The 26,537-nt window shown below is 45.1% G+C and overlaps 1 protein-coding gene across 1 annotated transcript in view; it reads left to right on the top strand.

Annotated features, from left to right (window-relative positions):
* Positions 1–1,207: 1,207 nt before the first annotated feature.
* SORD (sorbitol dehydrogenase) overlaps positions 1,208–26,537 on the top strand; it is a 28,586-nt gene continuing 3,256 nt past the window's right edge. Inside the window, exons 1-7 of the mRNA XM_036244440.1 lie at positions 1,208–1,391; positions 9,551–9,584; positions 11,790–11,954; positions 15,536–15,695; positions 19,634–19,752; positions 22,400–22,465; positions 23,548–23,723. Coding sequence (XP_036100333.1) covers positions 1,329–1,391; positions 9,551–9,584; positions 11,790–11,954; positions 15,536–15,695; positions 19,634–19,752; positions 22,400–22,465; positions 23,548–23,723 — 783 coding nt within the window. The 5' untranslated portion in view covers positions 1,208–1,328. The remainder of the gene's footprint in view (positions 1,392–9,550; positions 9,585–11,789; positions 11,955–15,535; positions 15,696–19,633; positions 19,753–22,399; positions 22,466–23,547; positions 23,724–26,537) is intronic.

Consider the following 26,537-nt stretch of genomic DNA (forward strand, 5'->3'; position numbering starts at 1 on the left):
CTGCTGAAGGAACCAGTCAGGAACAGCCAAGCCTATGGGAGGTCTCTCAAAGCAAAGAACAGGACTGTCTCTGTAAGTCCCCTGTAAAAATCCATCCCATTGCCTTGTCATACCTTATAACTGTCATACCTTATAACACTCCCTTACCTCTCCACACATTTCCCCTTTTGTCATTGTGAGGTTCTAGAACTTGATCTACATTAATCATTAAACATTTTTTTGAGCTCCTACACTGTACAGCACATTTTGCCAGGTTCTATTTAAGAAATGAAGCCTTGCCTTCCATGGGCTTCCAGTGCATTGGGGAAGGGATTGAAAGTACAGGCTGTATCCCATATATGGGGCATGCAGTGAGTGCCAAACGCAGTCATCTTGAAGAGCTAGGGAAGGTCTCCTGGAGGAGGTAAAAGGAGTACCTGGAAAAGAGGCCATAGGGAATGAAATCCTTCACACTGTTCTCAAAAGGGGGTAGGGGGGCCTTTATGGAATTAGGCCTGTCCAGTGGCCAGCTCTCTCCCCTTAGAGTAAAATTTCAGTGTTTCTGAGGGGAGAGAGGCTTGAAGGAAGAATTTAGGCAGAAATCCTGCTTCTATAATAAGCAGAGTCAGTTAAGAGAAAGAGGCTCACAGATTCCATTCCACAGCTGCTGCTGCTGCTGCTGCTGCTGCTTCAGAATTTTTATGAGTTTGAGTCAAACTGAAGACATATGCCAGGGAGCAAGATTTTAAATGCTTCCCATTTCACAGCTTCTTTACACTAATGCACCAACTCATTCATTCACTCTTACTTGTGCCAGGCACTTTGCTGCATGCTGGGGACACCGAGCCAACATGGACACTACATCAGTGTGGCCCCTGTTCCTCTACAGCCTCAGTATTCCCGATGCTAATAATACAGACCCTCAGGCCCCTCCTGAGCACCTGCCCCACACAGCACATCCCCATTCTTCTGCAGCTCAAGTTTGAGAACACTGGTACGGTGGCTATTGCCTCTGCAAGCTGCTTTTAAGGCAGCAGTGTTTCACTGGACATGAGGCAGACTGAAAAAGTGTGCTGCAGATAGAGGCTGCGGACCGGTTTCCTCTCTCAGTGTCCTCATCTCCCGCTAGGGCTCTCTTAAGGGGGCAGTGGGGCAGCCCCGCCCCACTCCCCCGCTAGCCCCGCCCAGGCTCTCAGGCACGAGGAAGCCCCGCCCCGAGCCGGGCTCGCACCGCCTTGCCCAAGCCCGGCCTCCAGCCTTTTACCCCAGACCCTTGGCCCCTCTGCCACCAGATTCTGCACGCGTCCTGCGGGCTGCAGCTTCAACCCCGGAGGAGAGGAAAGAGCGACATGGCGGCTGCCAAGAATGAGAACCTCTCCCTGGTGGTACACGGACCCGGGGACCTGCGCCTGGTAAAACGGGAAGGGGAGTGGGAGCCTAGCCCGACCCTGTCCCACTGGCCTTGGAGCCCAGCTGCAGGCCACCTCGCCAGTTCCAGCGCGGCACAGGCCCTGCACCTCCCGGGTCCTGGCCACCCAGATTCCAGTTGTTTACCATGTGGGGGGAGGGGGACGGTTGGCAGTTGGCATCTGACGCTAAGAGCAGGGTTCTTGTCTCGTGCCTTCCGGAACCTAGTCCAAGGCTGGCACGTGGCTGGAGGCTGGGAAGGTTGTGAGATGATTGACACCTCCTCCCACCTTTCCCAGCCGTAGTGCACCTCTGTCATTGCACTTTTCAGAAGAGATACCAAGGAGGCTGCTTGGCTTAGGACATGCCCATAAATCCTCGGGACAGACAGTGCAGGGCAGAAAGGGGCAACAGAGGGACATTTAAAAGCTGTAGAACTCGTATAATCTCTCTTGTTTGGGGCTGATAAAATCTTTGCAGGATTATTATGATCACGAGAGTACTCAGCACTTGCTAGGTACTCAGCTCCTTTCCTTCCAGCACAGGCCTCCATCACCAGGACGCCTGGTGTTTCTGGGCCTTTGCCAGACTTCTGGATCTTGAGAATCTCAATATCTATAAAGCTCCTTTCTTCTTTAGCTCCCTTAGTCCACATCTGGTTCACTTTCCAGCCTTTTTCCTTTCAGATCCTGCTCTCCTATCCCTTTAAGAGCATTGTATATATGTCTCCTCTGCCTGGATCCTGCTTCCCCTCCCTGGCTCCTGAGGCTGCAAAGTCAGCCTGGGGATCCTGCCAGGGCTCCCTTGACAAAGTCCATCTCAGATGGGCTTAGGACAGCTGTGGGTAAGGGAGTTGGGTGCCAGCCATCCCTATCCCTCCCTAACACGTCCTTCCCCCTCAAAGAGAACATACATCACCAGGATCTAGATTGAAGAGACTCGGGAGATTATCCAGATTAGCAATTCTTGACTTTAAGAATCTGTAGTCTCTTTCCCCACAGAAGGCAAGAATTTCAGAGAGTTGGTAAACTTCCTTTAAACCCATCTATAGATTCTCTAGAGGTCTGTGGAACCCAGACTAAGAACTCCTGCCTTGAGCCAACCCTCCATTTCCTCAGTTGAAGTTCTAACCCCAAGGTGACAGGCTTGGTTAGTTAACAGCCCGGACAAAAACTCAGAGGTTCGGACTTCCATTCCAGTTCTCTCTTCACTCACCTTAGAGCCTCCACCCAAGGTCCTGAATTAAAGTGACACTATTAGTCTTTATTGCTACCAACACCAGATGGAATTATGAGGAAGGAAAAGTGATACAGCTCTACACACAGTGATTTCAAACTCAGTCCTTTATTCCACACTTACTAGTTGAGATACTGCCTTGCATGTGCCAAGCACTGGGCTGGGCACCCAGAGAGGAGGAGGAAAACACAGTCCCTAACCACAGCTGCTCTAGGAATAGACAGATGAAGTAAACACCAAAACAGTGTGAGGGCTTTGATGGAGATCACAGACAGTAAAGGCCTCACAGGAAGGGGCCCTTGGCCCGGGGAGGAGCCCTAGACATGAATGCTGCTTGAACTGATTTTGAAGACATCACTGTAAAAAAGTCCAAACAACATATGCCAGGGAACAAGATCTAAAATATTCCCAAGAATAACACTTGTGCAGTTTTAATTTTTTTGTTATTCCTCACCCAAGTATGTTTCAGCTTTAAAGCAAAATCTAAACCAAGTAAACAACAGGAAATTAAATCCTGCAATTACTGCCATGGAAGGGCAGCGCCTTCTCTGCAAAACCTAATATTTTTCCTCAAAAAACAGGAAGAGCAAGTGCCACAAATAGAATTTTAACATTTTATGTAACAAGCCCTTGTACTACTAAGAGACATGGTAAAAGTTAACCCTATTCTGAGGTTGCAAACTAGAATAATGGATGTGGGGAAAGGTTCTCTTTTAAAATTGCATGACAGCCCTGGCTGGTTTGGCTCAGCGGTTAAGCGGTTAGAGCATTGGCCTGCGGTCCAGAGAGACCCAGGTTCGGTTCCCGCTAAGGGCACGTACCTCGGTTGCAGTTTGTTCCTGGCCCTGGTTGGGTCGTGCGGGTGGCAACCACTCGATGTGTCCCTTTCACGTTGATGTTTCTCTCTCTCTCTCTCCCTCCCACTTAATCTGAACAAAAAATGGAAAAATGTCCTCGGGTGAGGATAAAAAAAAAAGATAAAATTGCATGACAGAATTTAAGGAGGAGAAATATGTCCTCATATAACGAGAAAATATGTTCAGATTTTATGAAGTGATATTCAGCTCAATAGTTTTTTTTAATGTAAATATTCAGTTACATAGGCTTGAACACAGTGAGCACTTATTCAATGTTACGAACAGACTAGAGCAGCGAATGTCAATAGATGTGCCGCAAGAATTTTTAAAACATGCAGTACTTGACTATTTAGTATGGGGCACTGACCTCTTTTCCCTTAGATTGTCAAATAAAAAAATAAAGCCAACACAACAATACCCTTCTGGTGCGCATGAATCAAAATTATACCTATTATTGTCAGGCTGGCAAAAAAATATATTTTTTGGTGTGCCACAGAATTTTATTAATTAGGTTATGTGTGCTGGTAGATGAAAAAGATTGGAAACTGCTGGACTAGAGCATCCAACAAAGCTCAGAGACTTTTTATTTTTGCTTAAAGAATCCTTTATTCATGTCAGTAAGTCAAATAATAATAATAGTTATTATTACTGTCTTGAATTTTGTCATACTAGTCAGCTTTTTTAACATTTGTGATTCATTGTGGTTTTATTTCTCATTCTAAATAAACATTCATTTTTGTACCTAAAAAAAAAATCATCTAGTAAATTCATGTTATGGTTATGTTAATATGTTTGAATTAGGAGGAAATTTTTTTTTTTGTTTGTTTTTTATTCCTCACCTGAGGATATTTCTCCATTTATCATTAGATAGAATGGGAGGAAGGGAAGGGGGAGGGAGGGAGAGAGAAAGACAGAGACATGGACAGGGACAGGGACAGGGACAGGGAGAGGGAGGAACCGCAACTGAGGTACGTGCCCTTGTGCCCATGACCGGAATCAAACCCATGACTCATTGGTCCGAGGGCTGACGCTCTAACTGCTGAACCAAACCGGCCAGGGCTCTTTAAATTTATTTATCATAGCTGAGAATTAAACAATCCGTTCATTATGCATGGATTCTAGGTGCTGGAGAAGCTCAAAGGAGAGGAAGGGGTCACCTTCCCAGCCTAGTGAAGACAGAGAAGTCTTCTTGCAGGTTTTTGTTTCATCCCATGTTTATGATTCATGCTTATGAGTCTCTACCCCTGACCTGCCTATTGGACAGCCCCACCTGAATGTCCTGAAACACCACAATCCCAATGCATCCGAACCTAAATCTCCCCCAGTTCCCACAAAAATTAGGCAGTCATCCCAGATGATTCTTTTCCCCTCACTTCCCACTTCTGTGGGATCTTGAAGAAGGTGAGAGATCAGCCAGTGGTGAAATGGTTCCTAGGAGGAGAGCAAGTGAGCGCAACCGCGAGTTTGAGAATTCGGGAGGCTTGGAGCACTGAGAGCCTGGGCTGGAGACGTGCCGAGTGAACTTTGGGACAGTGTCCGACCCTTCTACTTTGACCCCTTTTGCCAGGACCAATGCCAAGAACAAAGCCTCTTATGACAAAATGGCTAACGGGAACCTTTGGGTTTTCCTCCCACCCTCAAAACACCCTTTTTAAAAATTAATTTGTTTTGTTACAGATGTTTCTCCTTTTCCCCCCATTGACACCCTCCTCCCCACTCCTGCTCCCCTTCAAAGTATATTTTTAAAAATCCTTATCCGAAGATACTTTTCCATAGATTTTTAGGAGTGAAAGGGAGGGAGAGAGTTGGGGGAGAGAAACACATCAATTGGTTGCCTCCCACACATGCCCCAACTGGGGCAGGAGATCAAACCTGCAACCCAGGTATGTGCCCTTGACCAGTAACTGAGCCCAAGACCGGAGACACTAACGACTGAACCACACTAGCCAGGGCTGAAAACAACCTTCAGGCACTCAAAGAAGGGAAAATTGAGGAGGAGGAAAGAAGCAAAAATAAAATCTCCTGCTTTGCTTTCTTTAAGTATGTAGGACAACCAGCCAACTGGTTGACCTGGCAGGCAGGAGAAGGTGGGCTTTGAGGAACTGGGGCATGGACGACCCACCATCTTCTCCAAGCCCTGCGTGCCTCACTCTAAGGCAGAGGTTATGGCTTTACACTGTTATCTACAGTTGATAGAATAAAGCCTAAAACATTGCTAGACATCTACTTCACTTTCTTCCATATTCCAGCCTTCAAGGAGCAGCCAAGTTCTCTTAATATTGACATGGAAATAAAGGAAATGCAACTTTTATCCAAAACCATAAAACTACCCTGTCAAGAGGCAAAGGACAAGGTTGGCCAGAGCTGATTCAACCATACTGTGAGCTAACTGTAGAAAAAGAACTTTAGTGTTCTTTCTTGTGCAATAAAAGCTAACTTATTTACTCTGAGTCGGGTACTCTCTTTTATTATTACCTTCATTAAACAGAGGAGGAAATTGAGGGCACAAAGAGATTATGCAATTACCCCAAGGTCGAATAGCTGGTGGAGAGGAGCCTAGGTTTGTACATGGACAGGAGATTCTAGGGTCTGAGTTCTTTTTGTTGTTGTTGTTGTTTCTCAAAAATTTTCTCTTTATTGATTTTAGAGAGAGAGAAAGGGAGAGAAAGAGAGAGACAGAAACATCAACTGGCTGCCTCCTGCATGCCCCCCACTGGGGATTTTGCCCACAACCTGGGCATGAGCCCTGACTGGGAATTGAACCGGCAACCTCTTGGTGTATGGGCCGATGCTCAACCACTGAGCCATACTGGCTGGGCAAGGCAATATAACATTTAAGATGCTAGAGGCACCTGAGATGATTCTATATTCCCACAGTATTTCCTGAAGTATTTCCATAATTTATTTAGAGTTGGGGGTGGGTGGGGTGTGATGGGAAGATTTCAAGTGGATAGAAGGGAGAATATGTAAACTGTTTATGACTTAAAAGTGAAAAATGCTAGAAAACTGACATAACCACAATAAAGAACAGTTACTCAACTCATCTTGTTACTACACTCACAGATAAGAAATCCTGTTTAGGAAACCTAGAATATGCCTGATTGGGCTGTGGGGATAAAAGTGAATGTCCCACATCTCTGAGGAGGTAAGGAACTTTGATAAACGAGAAATAGGATGAATGACAAAATATCACCACCAAAATCTGAGGAAGAAGAGGAGATTAAATAAACAGGATTGTAGCCACCGTGACCAACAAAAAGCAAGGTTTCTTTATTAACCATGTTGTGATAACTTTCTAAAACATTGTAAGCTCCACAGCTGGGCTTAAAATAATATTTATAAACTCAAGGGCTGGTCTTTAACATGGTCTTGTGCTCAGATGACATGTTTCCTGCAGAGAGGGGAGTCAGGAGCCAAGCTGACTTGTAAGGGTGATTAGAGTTAGCAAGAAAAAGGACATAGAAGGAAAGTTGGTATATGGAGAGAGGTATTGAAATTCTCCATCAAGTGTGTTCTGTTGCCAAGATGAAACCAGGCTATCCACACAGCACCCTCTAGTGTTTGGGAAAGTCACTGCAACCTTGCTTCTGTGGTAAGGTCAAAGCTAGTCCCTCCCTTCTGTTAACTCTGGCAAATATTTACAGTAGTAATTTCTAGTGACACCTAGGGTCTGCTTGCCTAATAGTTGCTATGAGCTGGAATCTTACCCCCTCTCCATCCAAAAATGGGGTGCTCAGGCCTGGCCTAGTTGGAGGCAAGCTATGAGGAGTATGTGGTTGAATTCACTAAGTGCCTGAGAAGTTGCCAACTAGTGCCGTTAGGGGGCAGGGTGGGGTGCTAGTCTATGTTTGAAATAAAGGTCTGTTTTAACCTACAGTTTAAAATTTCACTCAGTATAACAGAAACATAACTACACCACAATCTCTGATGTTGAATAATGTCAGATGTGGGACCAGCAACTCCTTTGAATATTTCAGTGATAGTCAGCTATCCTGAATTGCCCATTTCTAAATGGATTCCCTATCCCCTTCTCTTTCCCTCCCTCTCTCCCTCCTGCCCCCCCTTTCTTCCTTCCTGATGTAGCCAGTTTATTTATTTGTATTTATTTGTTAATCCTTACCCTAGGATATAGAGTGGAAGGGAGGGAGGAGAGAGAAAGAGAAACAGAAACATCCAGGTGAGAGAGACATCGATTTGTTGCCTCCTGCTCACTCCCCGAGCTCTGGTCGAGAATAAATCTGCAACCCTTTAACCATTGAACAACACGGTCCGGGCCAGATGTAGCTAGTTTAAATGATTAAGAGATGAAAAGCTGCTGTGAGCCCCTTGCCCACACAGAGTCCTTTGGATGAAGCTCCAGCATTTATTACCTTAGTATTACCATGGGCAGTTGCTAAGTCTCACCATTCTCAGTCTCATCACATGGGAAATGGGATAGTAATAGAAGGTACCCTTGTGAGGGTTAAACAAGGTGATGCATGTACAGCACTTAGCACAGGACCTGACAGGAGTTGGTCAGCATCAGCATGATCATTGTGGGCTTTGTGTCACTGGAGACAGGTTCAAATTAGCACTGAGCTACTTCAACAGAAAGGGCTGATAATCTGAGACGAGCAACAACCTTAGACCTTCCGTGGAAACACTATTATGGAAAATGGACATTTAACCAGTATAAGCCCACCAGATTTGGGGCAGAGCACTGTACCCGGTTCCAAAGAGATTGAAGGCATGGTCTTTGGCATAAAGGTTATTATCTTGTTAGTTAAATAGCCCCAGTGTTGTTTATTATGACCTATAAAAGCATCTTGGGGAGGCTCTCAGAAGGAGGCAAGCTTTGAGTATTGCATCCTCCCAGAGCACTCCATGTGGGGCCCAGCTCATCACCCAACAGATGGCTCCTTGCATCACCCCTGAAGGAGAAAAGCCCTATTCCACCTTGGGGGTGCAGTGGGATGCACTGAGGCAGGCTTGGGAATCCTGCCTGGGTTTAGCCCTGATTTGTCCACTCTCTGACAGTATGACCTTAGCTAAATGATTGAATTTCCCAGCCTCAGTTTTCTCATCTGCAAATTGTGGGCTATGGTGAGGACCATGTGCTGCGATGTGTGTAAAGCCCAGAACATTGTCTGGCACATAGTAGGTACTGTGAACATTTCATATCCCTTCTTCCTCTTCTAGGCTGCCTTCAAAGAATTAATAGAATAACCACTTGGATTTATTTGTCCACTCATTGTCCTTCCTCATCACCAGGAATTTCCTAGCCAGTTGGCATTGAGGGAGAATAATAATAATAATAATAATAATAATAATAATAATGCTTATTTCACCTCTTATTACAAATTGGTAGCTCAGTTGGTTGGAGCATCGTCCCAATATGCCAAGGTTGCGGGTTCAATCCCCAGTCAAGGCACATATAAGGATCAACCAATGACTGCATAAATAAATGAAACAAATCAATGTTTTTCTCTCTTTCCCTTCCTCTAAAATAAATAGCTGTGAATACTGGAATAATTCAGATTGCTTTTTGAACCTGAGAGTTCAAAATACAGGTCTCATGTATTCCCAGAAGACCTCTAAAATTCCACACGGGATGTTTTGAAAGAGAGGACCAAGTGTCAGTCTGTGCCCTGGTGCAGAGGGAAAAGAACAAACAGCCTAACCTTTTCCAACCTGTGGAGCTGCTCTCGTGCAGCTGCTAGAAACACCCTCACCCTTTCTCTCTCCGAGTTTGCCAGACCAAACAAATCTGTATCTAACACGGTGTGTTTTCAGGACAGAAAGATCTGATAGGAAAGGCAGATCTAGGGTAGCAGCCCAAACATCCTTTCTGCCCAGAGATGCACATAATATACTTTTTTCTGAGTCCCGGACAAAGTGCACCATTGAGTGGAGTGAGTACAGCACTGTTCAGTATAGCCCCTCCGTAATCCACCCAGCAACAGTACGGCCTGAGCCTGTGTTAAGTCTAAGAAGAAACATCTGAGTCAAACTCTAATTTTTAAAAATTGAAAATGTTCATTAGGTAAATGTATTATGCATGCTAAATGATTTTTCTATTTTGTTTCCTTTAGGAGAACTATCCTATTCCTGAACCAGGCCCAAATGGTAGGTCCTTGGGATACTCAACTTATATTTTCTTGTTTCCCCTGGAGATGTATGTGCATTGCTCCCGTACCCCTCTTCTGTTACAGTTTATACTTTTGCCTCCAGTTAAAACTATGCTTTTTTTAGACTTTCCACCTAGTTCATTGTCCATAGCATGATTGGATAGGCTCCACCTGGCTGCTACGTGCAATGAAAAAAACGGTGGTAGAATGAGAATAATTACCATATCAGACAGCTGTCTTGTCCCAAAAAGTTTGGCACAAAATGTTTTCAAGTTATGGGCCAAAAGCAAAATTGTTCTTCTTTTGACCTTAGGTCACTCTATCCACTATAAACCACTATTCAGGTGGCTGAATCCAAAATTTGAAAAGGCATGAGTCTATATAACTTAATGGTTTAGTTAGAAAAGGGAGTGTCATGACAGGAAGACCCAGACTTTCTGTCCAATGGGGATGGGAGAGGCTGCTTGGAACCTTGCCCCGCTGCCCTAATCAACCAGGTATAGAAAGTGGGTGTGCACCCTGGGGCAGCGTTCCACAAACTTTGTTCCACTCCTCCTGGCCTCTCACTGTTCCAGCCTGCGGCTGAGCTGACACGTATGTTTCCTGGGTGGTATCTGTATCTGGGAAGTCATACCACACTATTGACCAAGGCAGATTCCTGGACAGTTTTCCAATCCCACCCATCCCTGGAGTCCCACTTCATGATCTGCGAAGGGAGACCCTGAAGGGAGGCTGGCAGCAAGGGGCAGAGTGTCTGCAGATAGCTCATCTCACACCCAGCCAGTCAGGTCCCGTTTCTGTCCTTGATGAGTTGGGGTGTGCTGTCCCACCTTACCTCACAACTGTAACTTCTTTTTTTTTTTTAATCCCCCCGTCCCGAGGACATTTTTCCATTTTTGGTTCAGATAGAGTGGGAGGGAGAGAGAGAAAGAAACATTGACGTGAAAGGGACACATCGAGTGGCTGCCTCCCGCATGACCCAACCAGGGCCAGGGACAAACTGCAACCAAGGTACGTGCCCTTAAGGGGAACCAAACCTGGGTCTCTCTGGACCGCAGGCCGACGCTCTAACCGCTGAGCCAAACCGGCCAGGGCACAACTGTAACTTCTGTGTGAACATCAGATTGAAGGTTGCTTTCCTGGAGCCTCCAGAGCTTTGCTACTTAAAGGTCAGTTGGGTTATTGATTTATAGTGATACGAATATAGGCAAGAGCTATTTCTATCAGTATTTAGCAAGTATTGTATATTTAGGGCTTAAGTGTTTTCACCAAGATAACATTTCTTGAGAAGTAAAAGACAGCTCACTGTGTCCTAAAAAGTTGGTATTGATTCTAGAGGTGGCCAAACCAGGGCTGCCTTGGACACAAAGGATCCTGGTATTGCTTTTCTTCCCAGGGCAGCATTCTGCCCTCACTTTCTTCCCTCTTGCTGTCCTTGAATTGGAAGGGGAGACGATGGTACCTTTCAACTAGAGTTGTAGCAAGTTGAACTTCACCTCTTATTACAAATTGGTAACTTTAAGAGAGGAAATTCTGAGATAGTTTTCCTAACTCAAATGACTTTTCCCTACCTTGGATCTCAGAATTCACCCTCACATTTCTTCCTCTGTTCTACCAAAACTGAAGATGGAGAAAGTTCCTCAGAGCCACACCCAGTGGATCTCCCACGGTTTGCGGCAAGGACCGTGTAAGACACCTGAGTGCACAGCACAGCTTTGGGTGTCTTTGTTTTTCTCAGGGAGATACTTATAACATGGTCATCTCAGCCAGAGTAGGCCAGTAATCCTTTAGGACTTATTTTAGCCAAGGGGCTCAGTAGCATCATTATTTTAAACTTGGAAAACTGACAACAACAATACCACCAAATCTCACTATATTCAAACCTGTGAAGGTTGAAACGCCAGTTGAAATATTTGGGTGGCTTAAATTAACACTGCACTTTTTAACAAAACAATAAGCATGAAAACATAGTCTGATAGCTACCGAAGTATTGGCAAGCCTAGATCCTGCCAGCCTCCCTTTTATGAGTAAAAGAAAATCAGTCATAGAATAGTCATTAACATAGTAATTATCTAGTAATAATTATCTTCTAGAAATGTTTTATATCTTATATCATTGATTACATTTCTTCCTAGTGTTTACACAGTGCTTTAGTCATAGTTCTCCAGAAAATCTTATTTTCTCCTCGTTTTTTTTTTATCAGAGGTGCTGCTGAGGATGCATTCCGTTGGAATCTGTGGCTCAGATGTCCACTACTGGCAGCATGGTCGAATTGGGGATTTTGTTGTGAAAAAGCCAATGGTTCTAGGCCATGAAGCTTCAGGAACAGTCGTTAAAGTGGGATCACTGGTAAAGCACCTACAACCAGGTCAGTCAAGCCTTCAGCTAAAGGATCAACTTATTCATTCAACATCAGTATTTGTGTATGCTTTCTCAGGGCCGGGCTCTTTGTTAAACACTGGGATACAAAAGTGAACAAGACAGCCTTGGTCCTGAAGCACGTGGGTCTTACCTTCCACAGTGGGAGACAGAGCTGGGACATACAGATACTTAATTACTATCATGTTGAGGGCAGCAGAGAAGAATACAGGTGCAATGGGTGTGTTCTACTCATCCCTGGCTGATCCAAGGGACAATTAAGCCGGTCCCTGCAGATGAGTAAGAAATAAGCCAGATAAAGGGATGGGGAAAATATTCCAGGCCCAGAAACCACAATATGCCTCCACATACTAACAACCAGAACCTTTGATGCAGTCTTTTATTTTATTTGATGGCTTGGAAACCACCAATATGTTTCTAGACTTGCTTAATTCATTCTCCCAGAGGGTGGAATTCTCAGCTGTGGCAGACTATGATATATTCCCTAACACAATGAATTAAATCCAAGCTGTCTTGGCATAACTAGCCATTGGCTTTAACCTTCCTTTGCTGATGAGGCCACTGTACAACCTAGATATGATATCATATTATTTGGAGAAAAGAGGAGGTTGGTAGGAGGTACCGTCCTGTGTTAGTTAGAAGGCTATTTGAGCCAAGTTACATGGAGAGGGATTAACCAGCTCTGAAGTAGCTAGATGTGTGTCTCATTTAGAAATGTTAAGTGAGGCCCTCCATCATCAATAAAGTGGAGACAGCCCCTGAGGTTTCGCAGGGTTCTTCCAAAGTAAAAGCTTCATAGCTTCCAACAGCCACTGACTGGTTCTTACCTGTGAGACGAGGCCTCTAAGGAGGTGATATCAAGGAGTGGGGTGTCTCTAAATTTAAGTTATAACAGGTGCTTAGTCAACATGGACAATGGATCCAGCCTGTGCCAGGTGCTTTGAGGGATATAGAAAAGGGAGAAGATAAGATCCTTGGGTGCTTCGATCTAGTTTGGGGAGACCAGACATCAGGATATATATACCAACAATTAAACAAGACCATAGGGTGAAATCAGTAAAGAATGGGCTCTAGCCCTGGCCAGTTTGGCTCAGCGGTTAGAGCGTCAGCCTGCGGTCCAGAGAGACCTGGGTTCGTTTCCTGCTAAGGGCACATACCTCGGTTGCAGTTTGTCCCTGGCCCTGGTTGGGTTGTGCGGGAGGCAGCCACTCGATGTGTCCCTTTCACATCAATGTTTCTCTCTCTCTTCCTCTCTTTCCCTCCCACTCCATCTGAACAAAAAAAAAAAAAAAAAAAAAAAAGGAAAAATGTCCTCAGGTGAGGATAAAAATAAATACATACATACATACATACATACATAAAATAAGTCTATGCTGCTCAGAGCAGAGGTTCTGTCTTAGACAATTAGTGGAGATGATAACTTTGCATAATCTGTACAAAAGTCCCTCTTTAAAAACTACCAAACAACTCCACCAAACAATTCTGAGTTATTATAATATGATGATGATGATGTAATAATTAGAAGACAAAACTAAATAATATAAACTCCACCTAATTATGAAGGGTCTTCAATGCTAAGTTGAAGAATTCATTGTCAATGCTAGAAGCATAGTTTGGAGAAAGTTCATTGGGCAGCAGAGAAAGTAGAGGGGATAGAAGGAAGAGGCAGGTAGAGGAACATATTTTAGTGGTCGCAGGGTTTTCTGTGGGTACTTACTTTTAGAAGACAAAATTTTTATCTAAGTGTTTCATTTGCTAACTTTGACCTAAAGCTCTAATCAACTAATCTAGAAAGGAGAAAACCACTCATTGAGTAGTTCTTGATATATTTGTTTATAAAATTTAAACAAATATTGGAGAACTAGTATATTTAAGGCATGCAAGGATTCCTAATTTATATGCAATATAACCATCTATCTTATATAGTTTGAATTTCTTCTACAATGATACCAGCTCAGACAATTATATTAATGATAAATATAATAAAACTAGTTGGTGCTACTATATATTACTGCTACTATTATCACCAGTGCCACCAATATTTTAATGAGCACTAATTACGTACCAGGACTCTAAACTATTCTGTGGGTACATTTACCACAAAAGACAAAAAAAGTAGCCTAATGCATCTCTGCTTAGTAAAAGGCAGACCTCCCAGAGTTTTTCTGATGGCTAACAACACATTCTTCAGACTCAGGGGGGGCCCTAGCACCACTAGTACACTCCTTTTGTGGTGGGGTGGGGATTGACTAGAGAGGAACACAAAGGAATGGAATTCCCAAGATAGTGGTAATGTTCTGTATCTTGACAGGGGTTTACATCACACAGGTGAATGCATCTATGAAAATTCAAGTAATGATCCACTTAACATTTGTGCATTTCATCAATATCAAAATTTTACCTTAAAAAAAAACCATAGCCCTGTCCGGTTTGCTCAGCGGTTAGAGCATTGGCCTGTGGTCCAGAGAGACCCGGGTTCGGTTCCCGCTAGAGCGCGTACTTCAATTGCAGTTTGTCCTTGGCCCTGGTTGGTCATGCGGATGGCAGCCACTTGATGTGTGCCTTTCACGTTGAGGTTTCTCTCTCTCTCTCTCTCTCTTCCTCTCTCTCCCTCCTGCTCTATCTGAACAAAAAATGGAAAAGTGTCCTCAGGTGAGGATAAACAAAAACAAACAAACAAAAAAAAAGAACCATAAACAAATATTGAACTCTAGTTAATGCTATGCAGGCTGAAGTATTTAAGAGTAAAGTGTACTAATGTCTACAACCTAGTTTGAAATGCATCAGAAAAGAAAATGGACCGATGGATAGGGGAGAGATGGATAGGTGGGATGGATGGATGGATGGATGGATATGTGATAAAGTGAATGTTGCTAAATATTAATTGAAGAATCTAGGTGGAGGATATCTGGGTGTTTACTGCACAGTTTTTTCAACTTTGCTGTATGTTTTAAAATTTTCCTAATAAGAGAGAAGAGCAATTCTAACACTGGGTTTCCAAACAGACCCAGTAGAAGTACAATAGAGTTGGCTGTTCACAAGTCTCTCTGCTGTACCAGAGTTGAGGCCTCTGTGGGCCATTTACCTTAATGGTTTTCTGCTAAGCAGGAATCAGTTGACTCCTCATTATTGTTTAAACACAACCAGACTGTATGGCTTTTGTGAAGGCCTTGCCCCATGTTTTCAAAACAGGTAAAAAAAAAAAATGTCTGCAAACTCCACACACTAGCTACCTCTTTTGCAGCAGTTTAAGCCAGCTTGTCTTAGAGATGGGACTGGTTCTGTGTTTCCTGAGCTGGGAGGTGACTGTGGAGCTAGAGGGTAAGTTGGTCTAGTCCATAAACTGGTAAAAGGGCAGGCCAAACCAGTCTTTGGAGAAGTGGGCTGGTCATTCTCTCTCAGAGTGTGAATCTGGAATTCAGCCTGTGTTTCTTTTGGAAGCACTAATGGGCTGGGCTTGCTTAAGATACCCTGGGTCTTCAGGAAGGAGGGTGGCTCATTTGGCTAGAACCCTCGCTGGTATCTGCCTATAAACCTGCATCTCTGTGTCTACTCCTGTTTTCCTTCCAGGTGATCGTGTTGCCATTGAGCCTGGTGCTCCCCGAGAAACTGATGAATTCTGCAAGATTGGCCGATACAACCTGTCACCATCTATCTTCTTCTGTGCCACACCCCCTGATGATGGGAACCTCTGCCGGTTCTATAAGCACAATGCCAACTTCTGCTATAAGTTAGTGCCCAGCCTCGCCTTGCCACGTGGGACCTCTCCCTCTCTGTTTGTTTGGTGTTCTTTCTTCTACTTTTCTGTGATGACTTTTTTTCTTTTTAGCTCTTAATTCCAGACATGAGGGATCCCCACAGTGGGCCTGCCCTTAGTGAGTGGAGGGAAGGCAGCCCAACTGGACTTAAGACTGACGCACAGTGCTTGGCTTTAGTCTTTCAGCTTAACGTCCCCTCACTAAGAGCAGCAATAAAAAGTTGTTGCTAAGGTCACTCACTCTTTTCCAGCCATCCTAGTGATAACTTGCAGCTCATCTTCCATTATTGGTCTCCACTGCAGCTAAAGGAAAGATAACTATAAACAGCAGTGACCTTGCCAGGTCTTACTAAGGAGGCGTGTCAAGGAGCCTGCATGTGACGTGGGACTCTGGATCCACTTCCTCCTAGCCACTGACTTTGGGGAAATGACTTGACCTTCCTCTGCTTCAGTCTTCTTTAGTGACCAAACAATTAAATAAGGCAATGCGTGTAAAGTCACAATTACTATTACTACGTGCCTGGCCTTGTGCTACTAAGTGCTTTGTATGCCTTACCTTACCTCTACCAGAATAATAATAAGGTGGACACCAGTAGTGTGGTTTAGTGCAAGGGTTAGCAGAGGCCCTGGGGTCGTGCCGTGAGCACAGAGCAGAGCCAGGAGTCAAGCTGTGATTCTCGAACTCCTGCCCTGTGCTCCCTGCGGAACCCCAACATTCAAAATTATTTGGGGGTGGAAAGTTTTGTCTGAGGAAGCAAAGTGCTGCCCCTCCTATGTGGCCCCAGCCTGTGGAGCTCTGGGTGCTGATGCGCCACTTTCCTTCTGATCCCTCCCACCCCAGCCTGGCCCCAGCGGTAGCTCTGTTAGCCAGGATGGGGCTTGTCTGATGGAGGCCAGGTGCCAGTCATGGGGGCAGTCTGGCAGATCTGAGTTTTCTAGTGCCCACTGGAAGCCTTGAGAGGAGTCACAGGCTGGAGACCTCACGATGAGTTTAACTAAGTCAACATCCGAGCCTGCTCTAGAAGAGAGTAGGTTGTGTGGGCAGATTCCACTTTTCAGCCAGTGGCTCCTGAACCAGCCCAGCTTTCCTGGGCCCTTTCCAGCTCAAAGTGCCAAACAAGGTTTTTCTGGAAGGCAGAAGAGCAAAGCGGTAAAGCTTGAGACTAACCACGGTGTGACCTTGAACAAGTTACTGAAACTTTGTAACCTCAGTATTGTTGCCTTACAGTGGAGATGGTAATAGAACCCATATAATGAAATGCATAGAATTATTGATTGGATTCAGTGAGAAAAGCCTATCAAGTGCTCAGTATGAGTCCTGGTACATAGAAGGTGCTTGGTAAATGCTGCCATCATATGTCATAGCCATGGCCTTGAGCTTGGGGGATGGTACAAGGTTAGCCCTGAAAGGGAGCCTTGGGCTAAGGAGGGTGGAGGGGTGGCTTGTTGGGAATGTTGGCTGACAGTGGTGATGGGAGGACTGAGGGGGGCCCTCTAGGAGGACATGCAACCCTCACCTCTTCTCTCCTCCTGGGGTACTTTCTATCTGTGTCCCCAGCCCGACCCTGAACCCAAGCCCTCCTCTCTGGTTTCCCTTTGTGAGGATTTCTTCACTACCAGTTTCTTTTCTGTCCTACCCTCCTTATTTTCAGTTTACCTTCCTGCTTCCTCTTGGCTTCTTGATCACCCTTTTGCCTGTTCCCTGAAGCCTATTATGAAAACCACCAGGTTGCCTTGTTGTTCTCTGATGTTTATAAAGGCATAAAAGATTAGGGCTGGGTAGACACTTAGCCCTCTCAACCCCCTTCTCCCTCAACCCCCAGTGAACAAGGTTGGGGAAGGATGACCCAGTAACTCTCCCAAGGTCAGTGGCAAAGGGGCTGGGCCCTAGGACTCTGCACGGTGCTTCTGTCTCTGTGCTGGGCCCTAGGACTCTGCACAGTGCCTACGTGAAAAGGCATGTGTGATCTGCCTAGTCAGTAGAATAATCTCCCAGGTGACAATCCTCTCTTGGCGCCATCCCCAATCTCTTATCTCCCTGGTGTTCTCATTCCAAGGGGAAGTCAAAGTGAAGGGAGAGGAGCACATAGCTCCTGACCAAAGGCCCCCTCAGCTCAGAGCCAATACAAGCTTTAGGGGAGGCCCAGATGGGAAGGGGCAGAGGTATCTGAGGATGTGGTTGGGGGTCTGCATTATTCCATTTCAAACTTTTTTTTATATTGAGTTGATGGGGTGGGTAGAAGGGGTGATGACAGTAATCAGGGCAGGCAGGGGATTGGGGTAGGGAAGAAGATGTGAGAGAAGCAGAGGGGAGGGGAGAAGGAAAGAGTGGTAGGTGGCAGCCAGGCTATAGGCCTTGTTATTTATTCTTTGGGAATGTGAACATGACAGAAGGATCATGGGGATGAGCACATGGTCTGGCTGCCACCTTTATTTCTTTTTTGAACTTCATGGTTTTCTTTAAGATTTTTTTCCCCTCATTTGAAGATACTTTTCCATTTACCTTTAGACAGATTAGGAGGGATGGAGAGAAGGAGAGAGAGAGAAACATCGATGTGAGAGAAACACATTGACTGGTTGCCTCCCACAAGACCCCAACCGGGGCTGGGGAAGAAGTGCAACCGAGGTACGTGCCCTTGGCAGGAATTGAACCCAGGTCTCATTGGTCCACGGGCCAAAGCTCTAACTGCTGAGCCAAACTACCAGGGCTTTTAAGTTTCTTTAGTTTTTTTTTAAACATATATTTTTTTAAAATATGTTTTTATTATTTAGGGAGAGGAAATGAGAGGTAAAGAGAGAAAAACATTGATGTGATAGTGAAACAGTGATTGGCTGACTGCTGCACACTCCCTACTGGGGATTGAGCCCAAAACCCCAGGCATGTACCCTGACCGGGAATCAAACCGGTAACCTTTCCATACACGGGGTGCCACCCAACCTACTGAGCCACACTGGCCAGGGCTGGAATTGAAGGTATTTGGTGCACTGAATAAATAAATACTGGACAGTTAACAACTAACAGAAATTAAATATTAACTACAGAACTACTTGAACCAAGGGGTAGCTGAAATGGGACAGACAGAGGATGTGGAGTCAGGAGACCTGAATTCAAACTTTGCTTTTTCACTCACTAGCATTTTAACCTTGGGCAAGTCTCTTAATGTCATTGAGCTTCAGTTTTCTCTTCTGTGGAATAAAGGTAAAAATAAAACCTGCCCTTCCCATATGACAAGGTCATGGTGAGGATTAAATGAAATAATGGATGAGAAAGCTCTCTAATCTGTAAATCCTTAGGCAAATGTATGCTGTCATCATCAGTAGGGTTATTTAAAAGGATCAAGATACCAGTGGAAATAAAAACCAAGAAGCCAATGGTGAAAGGTGACACAGCATTTAGTCAGCTATATGGAGGACAGGCCCTTTTCCCACCATAACTGGTCCTGGGACAGCCAGGCAGCTGCTGCCCTCCGAGGTGCTTCTTCTGCAACGTGGAATGGGGAGACGATGAACAGAGTGACTCCAGCTTCTAAATCACTGTTTTGCAAAGCTGGAGGTAGCCGGGATCGCCTGCTAAAGTGAAACCAGAAAGGCTGTCGGTTGGAGAAAAACATGAGATGCTGGAATGTGGCTTATGTCTACATCTGGTTTCAAATTAAAATCTTTTGAGTCCTTCACCAGTTTTGAACCTTTAGAGTGAGTTATTTAATCCTCCAAGCCTCAGTTTCCTTGTCTGTAAAAGAGGAATAATACTATCTACCACAGAACTGTTCTGAAGATTTACACGTGTGAATTTATATAAATTGCTTAGCACAATGCCCGGCACATAAATCAATGCTCGATAAATATTAGCTTTTGTTATCATTGTCAACCTAGAGGTACTAACTGAGTGTGTTGAATGACTGACTCCCCAGGCTTCCTGACAATGTCACCTTTGAGGAAGGGGCCCTGATTGAGCCACTGTCTGTGGGGATCCATGCCTGCCGGCGAGCTGGGATCACCCTGGGGAACAAGGTCTTTGTGTGTGGAGCTGGTAAGAAACAGGATACCCTGGTTATGAGTTCATTTAAAGAGGAATGTGGGGACACCTCTGCACATCTTCATTCAAAGACTGAAATCTGTCCTAGGATCTTTCTGGGTAGGAGAGGATTACAGTGTCCCATTCCCTCAGTGACCAGCATTTTGGTAAATAAACTAATATCTGCAGAAATGATGTCATTTCCTAGACAACATGACCCTTTTATTCATTTAAAGAATGCAACTTGGGACTACATTTCAACCCTTGACAGGAAACTAGAGAAATAGTTTTGATAGCAAAGGGAAAAGCAACTTTTGGAACTTCCTAATCGTACCAGAGAAGTGACCTTCTGGTCCATCCAGATAAGAGGTGGCCTGCTCACTGCCTGTAAAAGGAGTAGAGTCCAGCCCACCATGAGCCAGCTCTCTGCCTGCACTGGGAAGCTGCCTTCTCTCCACCACCCGAACAAACACTAGCAGCCTCAGACTGAATCATTCTAGGCTTTTAACTACTGGTGACTCAGACTGCATGCTCACACTCCTTATGGGTGTGATCTACTGTTCCTCATACACTTTTTGGGGGAGGGGGAGGTTATAATTGACATATAACATGAGTTTCAGGTGTAAAAGTGATTATTCGTTCCTCAGGTGACCGTGAACAATGCTGGGGTTAGCGATACACACCTTCTGCATAGTTGAAAGTCCACATATAACTTGACTCCCCAAAAACTTTACTAATTGTCTACTATTGACTAGAAGCCTTACCAATAACATAAACAGTTGATTAACACATATTTTGTATGTTATATGTATTACATACTGTATTCTTACAATAAAGTAAGCTAGAGAAAAGATGTTATTAAGAAAATACATTTACATTACTGTACACGTTTATTGAAAAAAAATCCACATATAAGTGAACCTGTGTTGTGCAAGGGTCAAGTGTATTGCAAAATGGCCACCGTAATAAGTCTAGTTAACATCTATCACTATACATAGTTGCAAAGTTTTCTTTTCTTGAGATGAGAACTTTTAGGATTTACTCTCAGCAACTTTCAAATATGCAATACAGTATTATTAACTATAGTTACAATGCTGTATATTACATTACTTTGACTTACTTTATAACTGGAAGTTTGTACCTTTTGACTCCCTCTCCTTTACCCATTTCACTCACTCCCTACCCCCTTCCTCTGGCAAACAATCTGTTCTCTGTATCAATGAGCTTGGGGTTTTTTTTGTTTGTTTTAGATTCCACATAAAAGTGAAATCATATGGTATTTGTCTTTCTCTGTCTGACTTACTTAGCATAATGCTCTCAAAGGTCATTTACGTTGTCACAAATAGTAAGATTTCCTTCTTTTTTTAATCCTCATCTAAGGATATTTTTCTATTTATCATCAGATAAAGTGGGAGGGAGCGGGGGAGAGAGAGAAACATTGATGTGAGAGAGACACATCAACTGGTTGCCTCTCGCATGACCCCAACCAGGGCTGGTGATGAACCACAACCAAGGTGCGTGCCCTTGATGGGAATCATACCTGTGACTCATTGGTCTGCAGGCTGATGCTCTAACTGTTGAGTCAAACTGGCCAGGGCAAGATTTCCTTTTTTATGGCTGAGTAATATTCCATTGAAACAACTTAAGTATCCATCAGTGGGTGAACGGATAAAGAAGATGTGGCATATATACACAAAGTTAGCCCAGCCAGAGTGGCTCAGTTGGTTGAGCATTGACCTGTGCACCAAAAGGTTGGTGGTTCAGTTCCTGGTCAGGGCACATACCTGGGTTTTGGGTTTGATCACTGGTTGGGGCATGTACAGAAGGCAACCAATCGATGTTCCTCTCTCCCTTCCTCTTTCTCTAAGCATGTCCTCAGGTGAGGTTTAAAAAAAATAATGAAAAGATAAGTCATACACACCACATGTGCACACACAGAAACTCACCCAATCCCTTTGTTGGGCATTTCAGGTATTTTCCAGTGTTTTGCTTTCTGTGAGAACTCACAAAATTATTTTCAAGGGGAGTGTCCAAAAAGAATCCCCAAAGATTTTCTGCATAGCCTTATTTTGTGGGTCTGGTTTTTATGTGAAAACCCTCATGTCATCTAGCAGGTAGATAGTGCGAGGAAGCAGGTGGTCTTCCAGCTGAACCACCTGGGGCTGCCTGAACAGCTGCCTCAACCCAGGGAGCCAGCTCACTTCAGGACACTCCAGGGTGGCCCTGAGAGGGCCCCTAAAAACATTATGTCTCTCTTTGGGGAGGTGTGGTGGGTTCTAAGAAGATAGGGGTCAAAGAGAAAACAGGAAAGTGTATCCAGACCTTCTGAGATAACTTCTCTGCAAAAATGTTTCCTTGAGCCCTCAGGTTCTTTGACATTATCCCCAAGTAGTGCCCAAGAGTAAGTGGAAAATGTACAGCTCTGTTTTAGGAGAGAGTCAAACAGAACCCAGCACTACGAGCAAATTTCATGCAGAAACAATTCCTCATGCATTCACTTACTCATTCATTCAACAAACATGGCCAGAATCTCACTATGTGTAAGACACTGAGATAGATGCTGACGGCACATGAAGGATACAGTTCTTGTTTGTGGCCTGCAAAGGGGGAAGAACTGCTGTTTCATATTTCATAAATGTCTCCCATTTCCTGCTTTATTTAGGGCCAATTGGACTGGTCAATTTGCTCGTGGCCAAGGCAATGGGCGCAGCTCAAGTGGTGGTGACTGGTAAGGTTTTCTTCTTTTTAACTATCCTTCAGAGAGGAAAGAGCTGGGCCTATAGTGTGAGGCAGAGGCATGAGACCTATTCCCTTCATGGGGTACTGGATTTCTGAAGGGGTTCCTCCTCTTTTCTCCAAGTTCCAAGGTTGAAAAGCCTACCCAGGGAATGACCAAGTCAGGGCCCAGGAGGAGACTTTTTGAAGCTGCTGGGAGAAGAGGACCTGGCTCTTTATGCATGGACCTGAGATGCCCATACTGCCTACTTAGCCCTAAGATGAGGCTCAACCCTGAGTTTATTTGTTTAAGCCCAGGAGACAGGATGTGTTTGTATGTATGTGTGTGATGTGGAGTTGGTGTGAAGTATAGTATATTTATAAGAGGATGTTAGTGTGTGAGGTATGTGGTGTGAGTGAGAGACATGAGTGGATATATGTGAGGTGAGATTACCCAACAGCATGTGTGGGTGTGCTTGTGAAGGAAGTGTGGTATGTATGGAAACACGTGTGCGTATGTGGAGAAGGCATCTGTGAGAAAATATTTGTGTGTGTGTAAGCTATCTGAGACTGTGCATCTGTGCAAGAAGAGGTTTTATGTGAGAGTGTGTGGGTGAGTGTGTAGTTGTGTGGTGTGCAGGTGTGTGTGTGGAGAAATGATGGGGTAGTTGGAATGTGGAAGTGTGTGAGAAGCTATCAGAATGTGTATAGAAGGTATCTGTGAAAGCATGGAAGTGTTTGAAGAGTGTGTGTGTGCAGATGCGTGATGTGTGTGGGAGTGTGTGAAGGTATAGAGATATATGTGTTGGGCTCAGTGACACCACCCACTACAGCAGGGCTTCAGTGCCATCAGAACCTGTACCTCCATTTTTTTTTTTTTAATATGTTTTTATTGATCTTAGAGAGAGAGGAAGGGAGAGGGAGAAACATTGATCAGCTGCCTCCTGCACACTCCCTACTGGGGATCAAGCCCAGTGCATGAGATAGCACCCAACCAACTAAGCCACACAGGCCAGGGGTGTACCTCCATTTTTATTTTCTCCCTAATTCACCATCTAGTGTCTCAGTTTGAAGGAAACCTTTTTTCAATTTTAGATCTGTCTGCCTCTCGGTTGTCCAAAGCCAAGGAAGTTGGGGCTGACTTTGTCCTCCAGATCTCCAAGGAGAGCCCTCAGGAAATCGCCAGTAAAGTGGAAGGTTTCCTGGGGTGCAAGCCAGAAGTCACCATCGAGTGCACTGGCGCGGAGACCGCCATCCAGGCGGGCATCTACGTGAGTGGGGTTTGGGCAGCTCTGGGGAATTGAGGCAGGGTAGTGAACTGAACAGAATTCAGGAGTCTAGGATCAAGCTTCTCCACTGACTTGCTCTGTGACCTCCCAGCAAAATTATAGGATATCTTTATAGTTCTGTTTTCTTCTCTCTCCTGTGTAGGTAGTGGCACTTGTCTAACATTCTCATTGGGTCACTGTGAGGTTTAAACGCTGTAGCAAATATTCACAATCCTTCAAAGATAAGTGACCCTCATGTTTAAGATGGGGTTGCTGTCCATATTTGTGATCATAGAAGTTTTGCTCTTGATAAAAGATCAGTAGGAGGAACAGGGAAGCATGTCTCCATTAAGTGTGGGAAATCCCTATTGTGTTTTATTGAGGAAAACAGTAGTCTTGGAGTCATTTATACAAAGTGACAGCTATTAGTTCAGTCAGTCACAAAGATAAGGTGAATTTTCAGGGTCATGGTTGGGTACTACTGTCCTCTCCCAGAATTAGGAACAGATAAGCTGTCAGTATCTGACAAGTCCCTCATGGACCCACCTGTAATTTATGAGAAGTTGGCTGGGAGGCAGGGAGAGGAAGTGGCATTGACAGGTCAAAGAATGGGGAAAAAGGGGAGAGAGAATATGTTCCAGATTCCGAAGCTACCGCGTGCCAGGTCTTCTGCTGGGTGCTTTGTAAACCTGATGCACGACCTGCACCAAAGCCATGAAATTAGTCATCATTCTCCACATCTTACAATGCGAGGCCTGGTGAGTGGCCTTGAGCACAGTGATCCAATGCCTGTGCGTTCCCTACTCTGGCCACTGCTTAGGAGAGAGAGGGGAAGAAGGGACAAGAAACCAGTGCACAGTCATGCCAGGGTGGGAGGGGCGGGGCGGCGACAGCTGCCACCACTGGGACTCTGCCTTGCCTCCCAGACTGCTTCCCCTCAGCAGTTCGGGCTTCCTCCTTCCTTCTGAGTCACAGCTGGGTCACACACAAGGGCACTTGGCACCATGCAAGACATTTTGGTGAAAGCTGATCCCTTGAGCTGTGTGGCATGGCCCTCACGCCTGGCATCTGGCAGAGCTGCCCAGCTCTCCTCCTACCAAGATGGCCATGGCATCAGGGGCACATTAAGTGGTGGGAGGAGGAAAGAGCCAGTAGCACTGTTGCCCCGAGGCCAAGAGAAACCAAAACTCAGAGGTGATGGGTGTGATCAGTCAGTCCTTGACATGTCTTGGGCACCTTGAGATCTATGATAATGAGTAATGTTTACTGTCTTCAAGTTGTTGGCAGGTCAGTGACCCCACCCCCCATCCCATCCACAAAGAGGCAGTAAAAGACGCGGCTTCTCTCCGGACCGCCGGCGGACGCTCCAACCGCTGAGCCAAACCGGCCAGGGCAAAGACGTGGCTTCTCAATTCTAGGCTTTCCTTCCTCTTTTCTCCTGCTGGAGAGCATCTGGGAACAGCTGGCATCTCCAGTTGTTAATGGTGGGGGCCCAGTTGCCAGGCTACCTGAGGTGAGCATGGAAGTAAATGTGACCCAAGGGCCTTTCCAGACCTGAGGCTTGTGCCTCTCCTGAGTGAGGAGTGGAGCCATTATGCATGACAGGTGCTGTCGAATGCTCCAGGCCACCCCATCAGCTGGCAGGTTAGGTGGAGGCACTATACATGGACATACCTGAGTCATTTTCCTGCCAGATCATGACTAGATAATATTCATGGGAAGAAGTGGAAAATGCTTAGGGTAGAATTGATGTCATCTTGGTGCCTAGGTCACACCACGGACCAGTGATCACGTAGTCCAAGCATTCCTTTGTCTGTAATCAGCAAACTGCTAGCCTCCTGACCGCTTGGGATGGTCACTGTGAACGTATTCCTCCTCCTCACCAGGCAATAAGGAAATGCTGATAGGAAAACAGTTTTCTTAGGAAACGTCTCAGTTTTCTGTGGCTCACTCACAGCTCTGACCTCTTCCCCCTATTTCTCCAGTTGAGACAGCACATCTTGCAGTTGTGAAAACCCTCCTCCTAATGACAGAGTTCATACATCACAGGTGGTTTATAAGTGATTCTGCACTTTGATAACGTGACAGTGAGTCCATCCTCGCACCGAGCACTAAGATTGTAGGCCCAGCAGCCCTGCTGGGAGGAATCATCTTATTCTTGCACAGGAAGAAACTGGCTGAGAGGGCACCATCCAGGTCTCCACAGCCCAGAAGCACAAATGCCAGAGTCACCCCCATGATGCAAGCCTCTCCATGCATGTCCTTCCCCCAGAGAGAGGGGCTGGAATGAGCTGTTTGTCTGTCACTCATAACATCAAGCACAGTGATGCCCCAAATTCTCTGGAGCAGGCACAACACTCAGGAGCTCTCTCTGTTTTCTTAGCTCTCTTGTGGAGATAGTGGCACTTGCCTAACATTCTCATTGGGTCATTGTGAGGTTTAAACCAGGTAACAAATACATAGTCCTTGAAAGATAAGTCCCCTACCTATTCAGAATGGGGTTGCTGTCACGATCATGTCTGTGATCACAAAAGCTGTGCTCTTGATAGAGGATCAGTAGGAGAAATGGGGAAGCATGTCTTTGTTAAGTGTGGGAAATCAGTATCTTTTTATTGAAGAAAATGGGGATTATGCGAAGACTGTCAAGATGAACTTCACTCTCTGGCCAACTCCAAGAGGGAACTGATAAGGGAGATAGATGTTTAAGGAAGACAAAATCCGTTATGACCAATACTGCTGGAATAAATGTCTCTGGAACAAAGATATTTTTAAATGCCAGCTTGCATGTATAAGGCAGTTTTTAAACCACAAAATTCC

This window comes from Molossus molossus, unplaced genomic scaffold (genome assembly GCF_014108415.1).
Source record: "Molossus molossus isolate mMolMol1 unplaced genomic scaffold, mMolMol1.p scaffold_m16_p_1, whole genome shotgun sequence".
Classification (NCBI taxonomy): domain Eukaryota; kingdom Metazoa; phylum Chordata; class Mammalia; order Chiroptera; family Molossidae; genus Molossus; species Molossus molossus.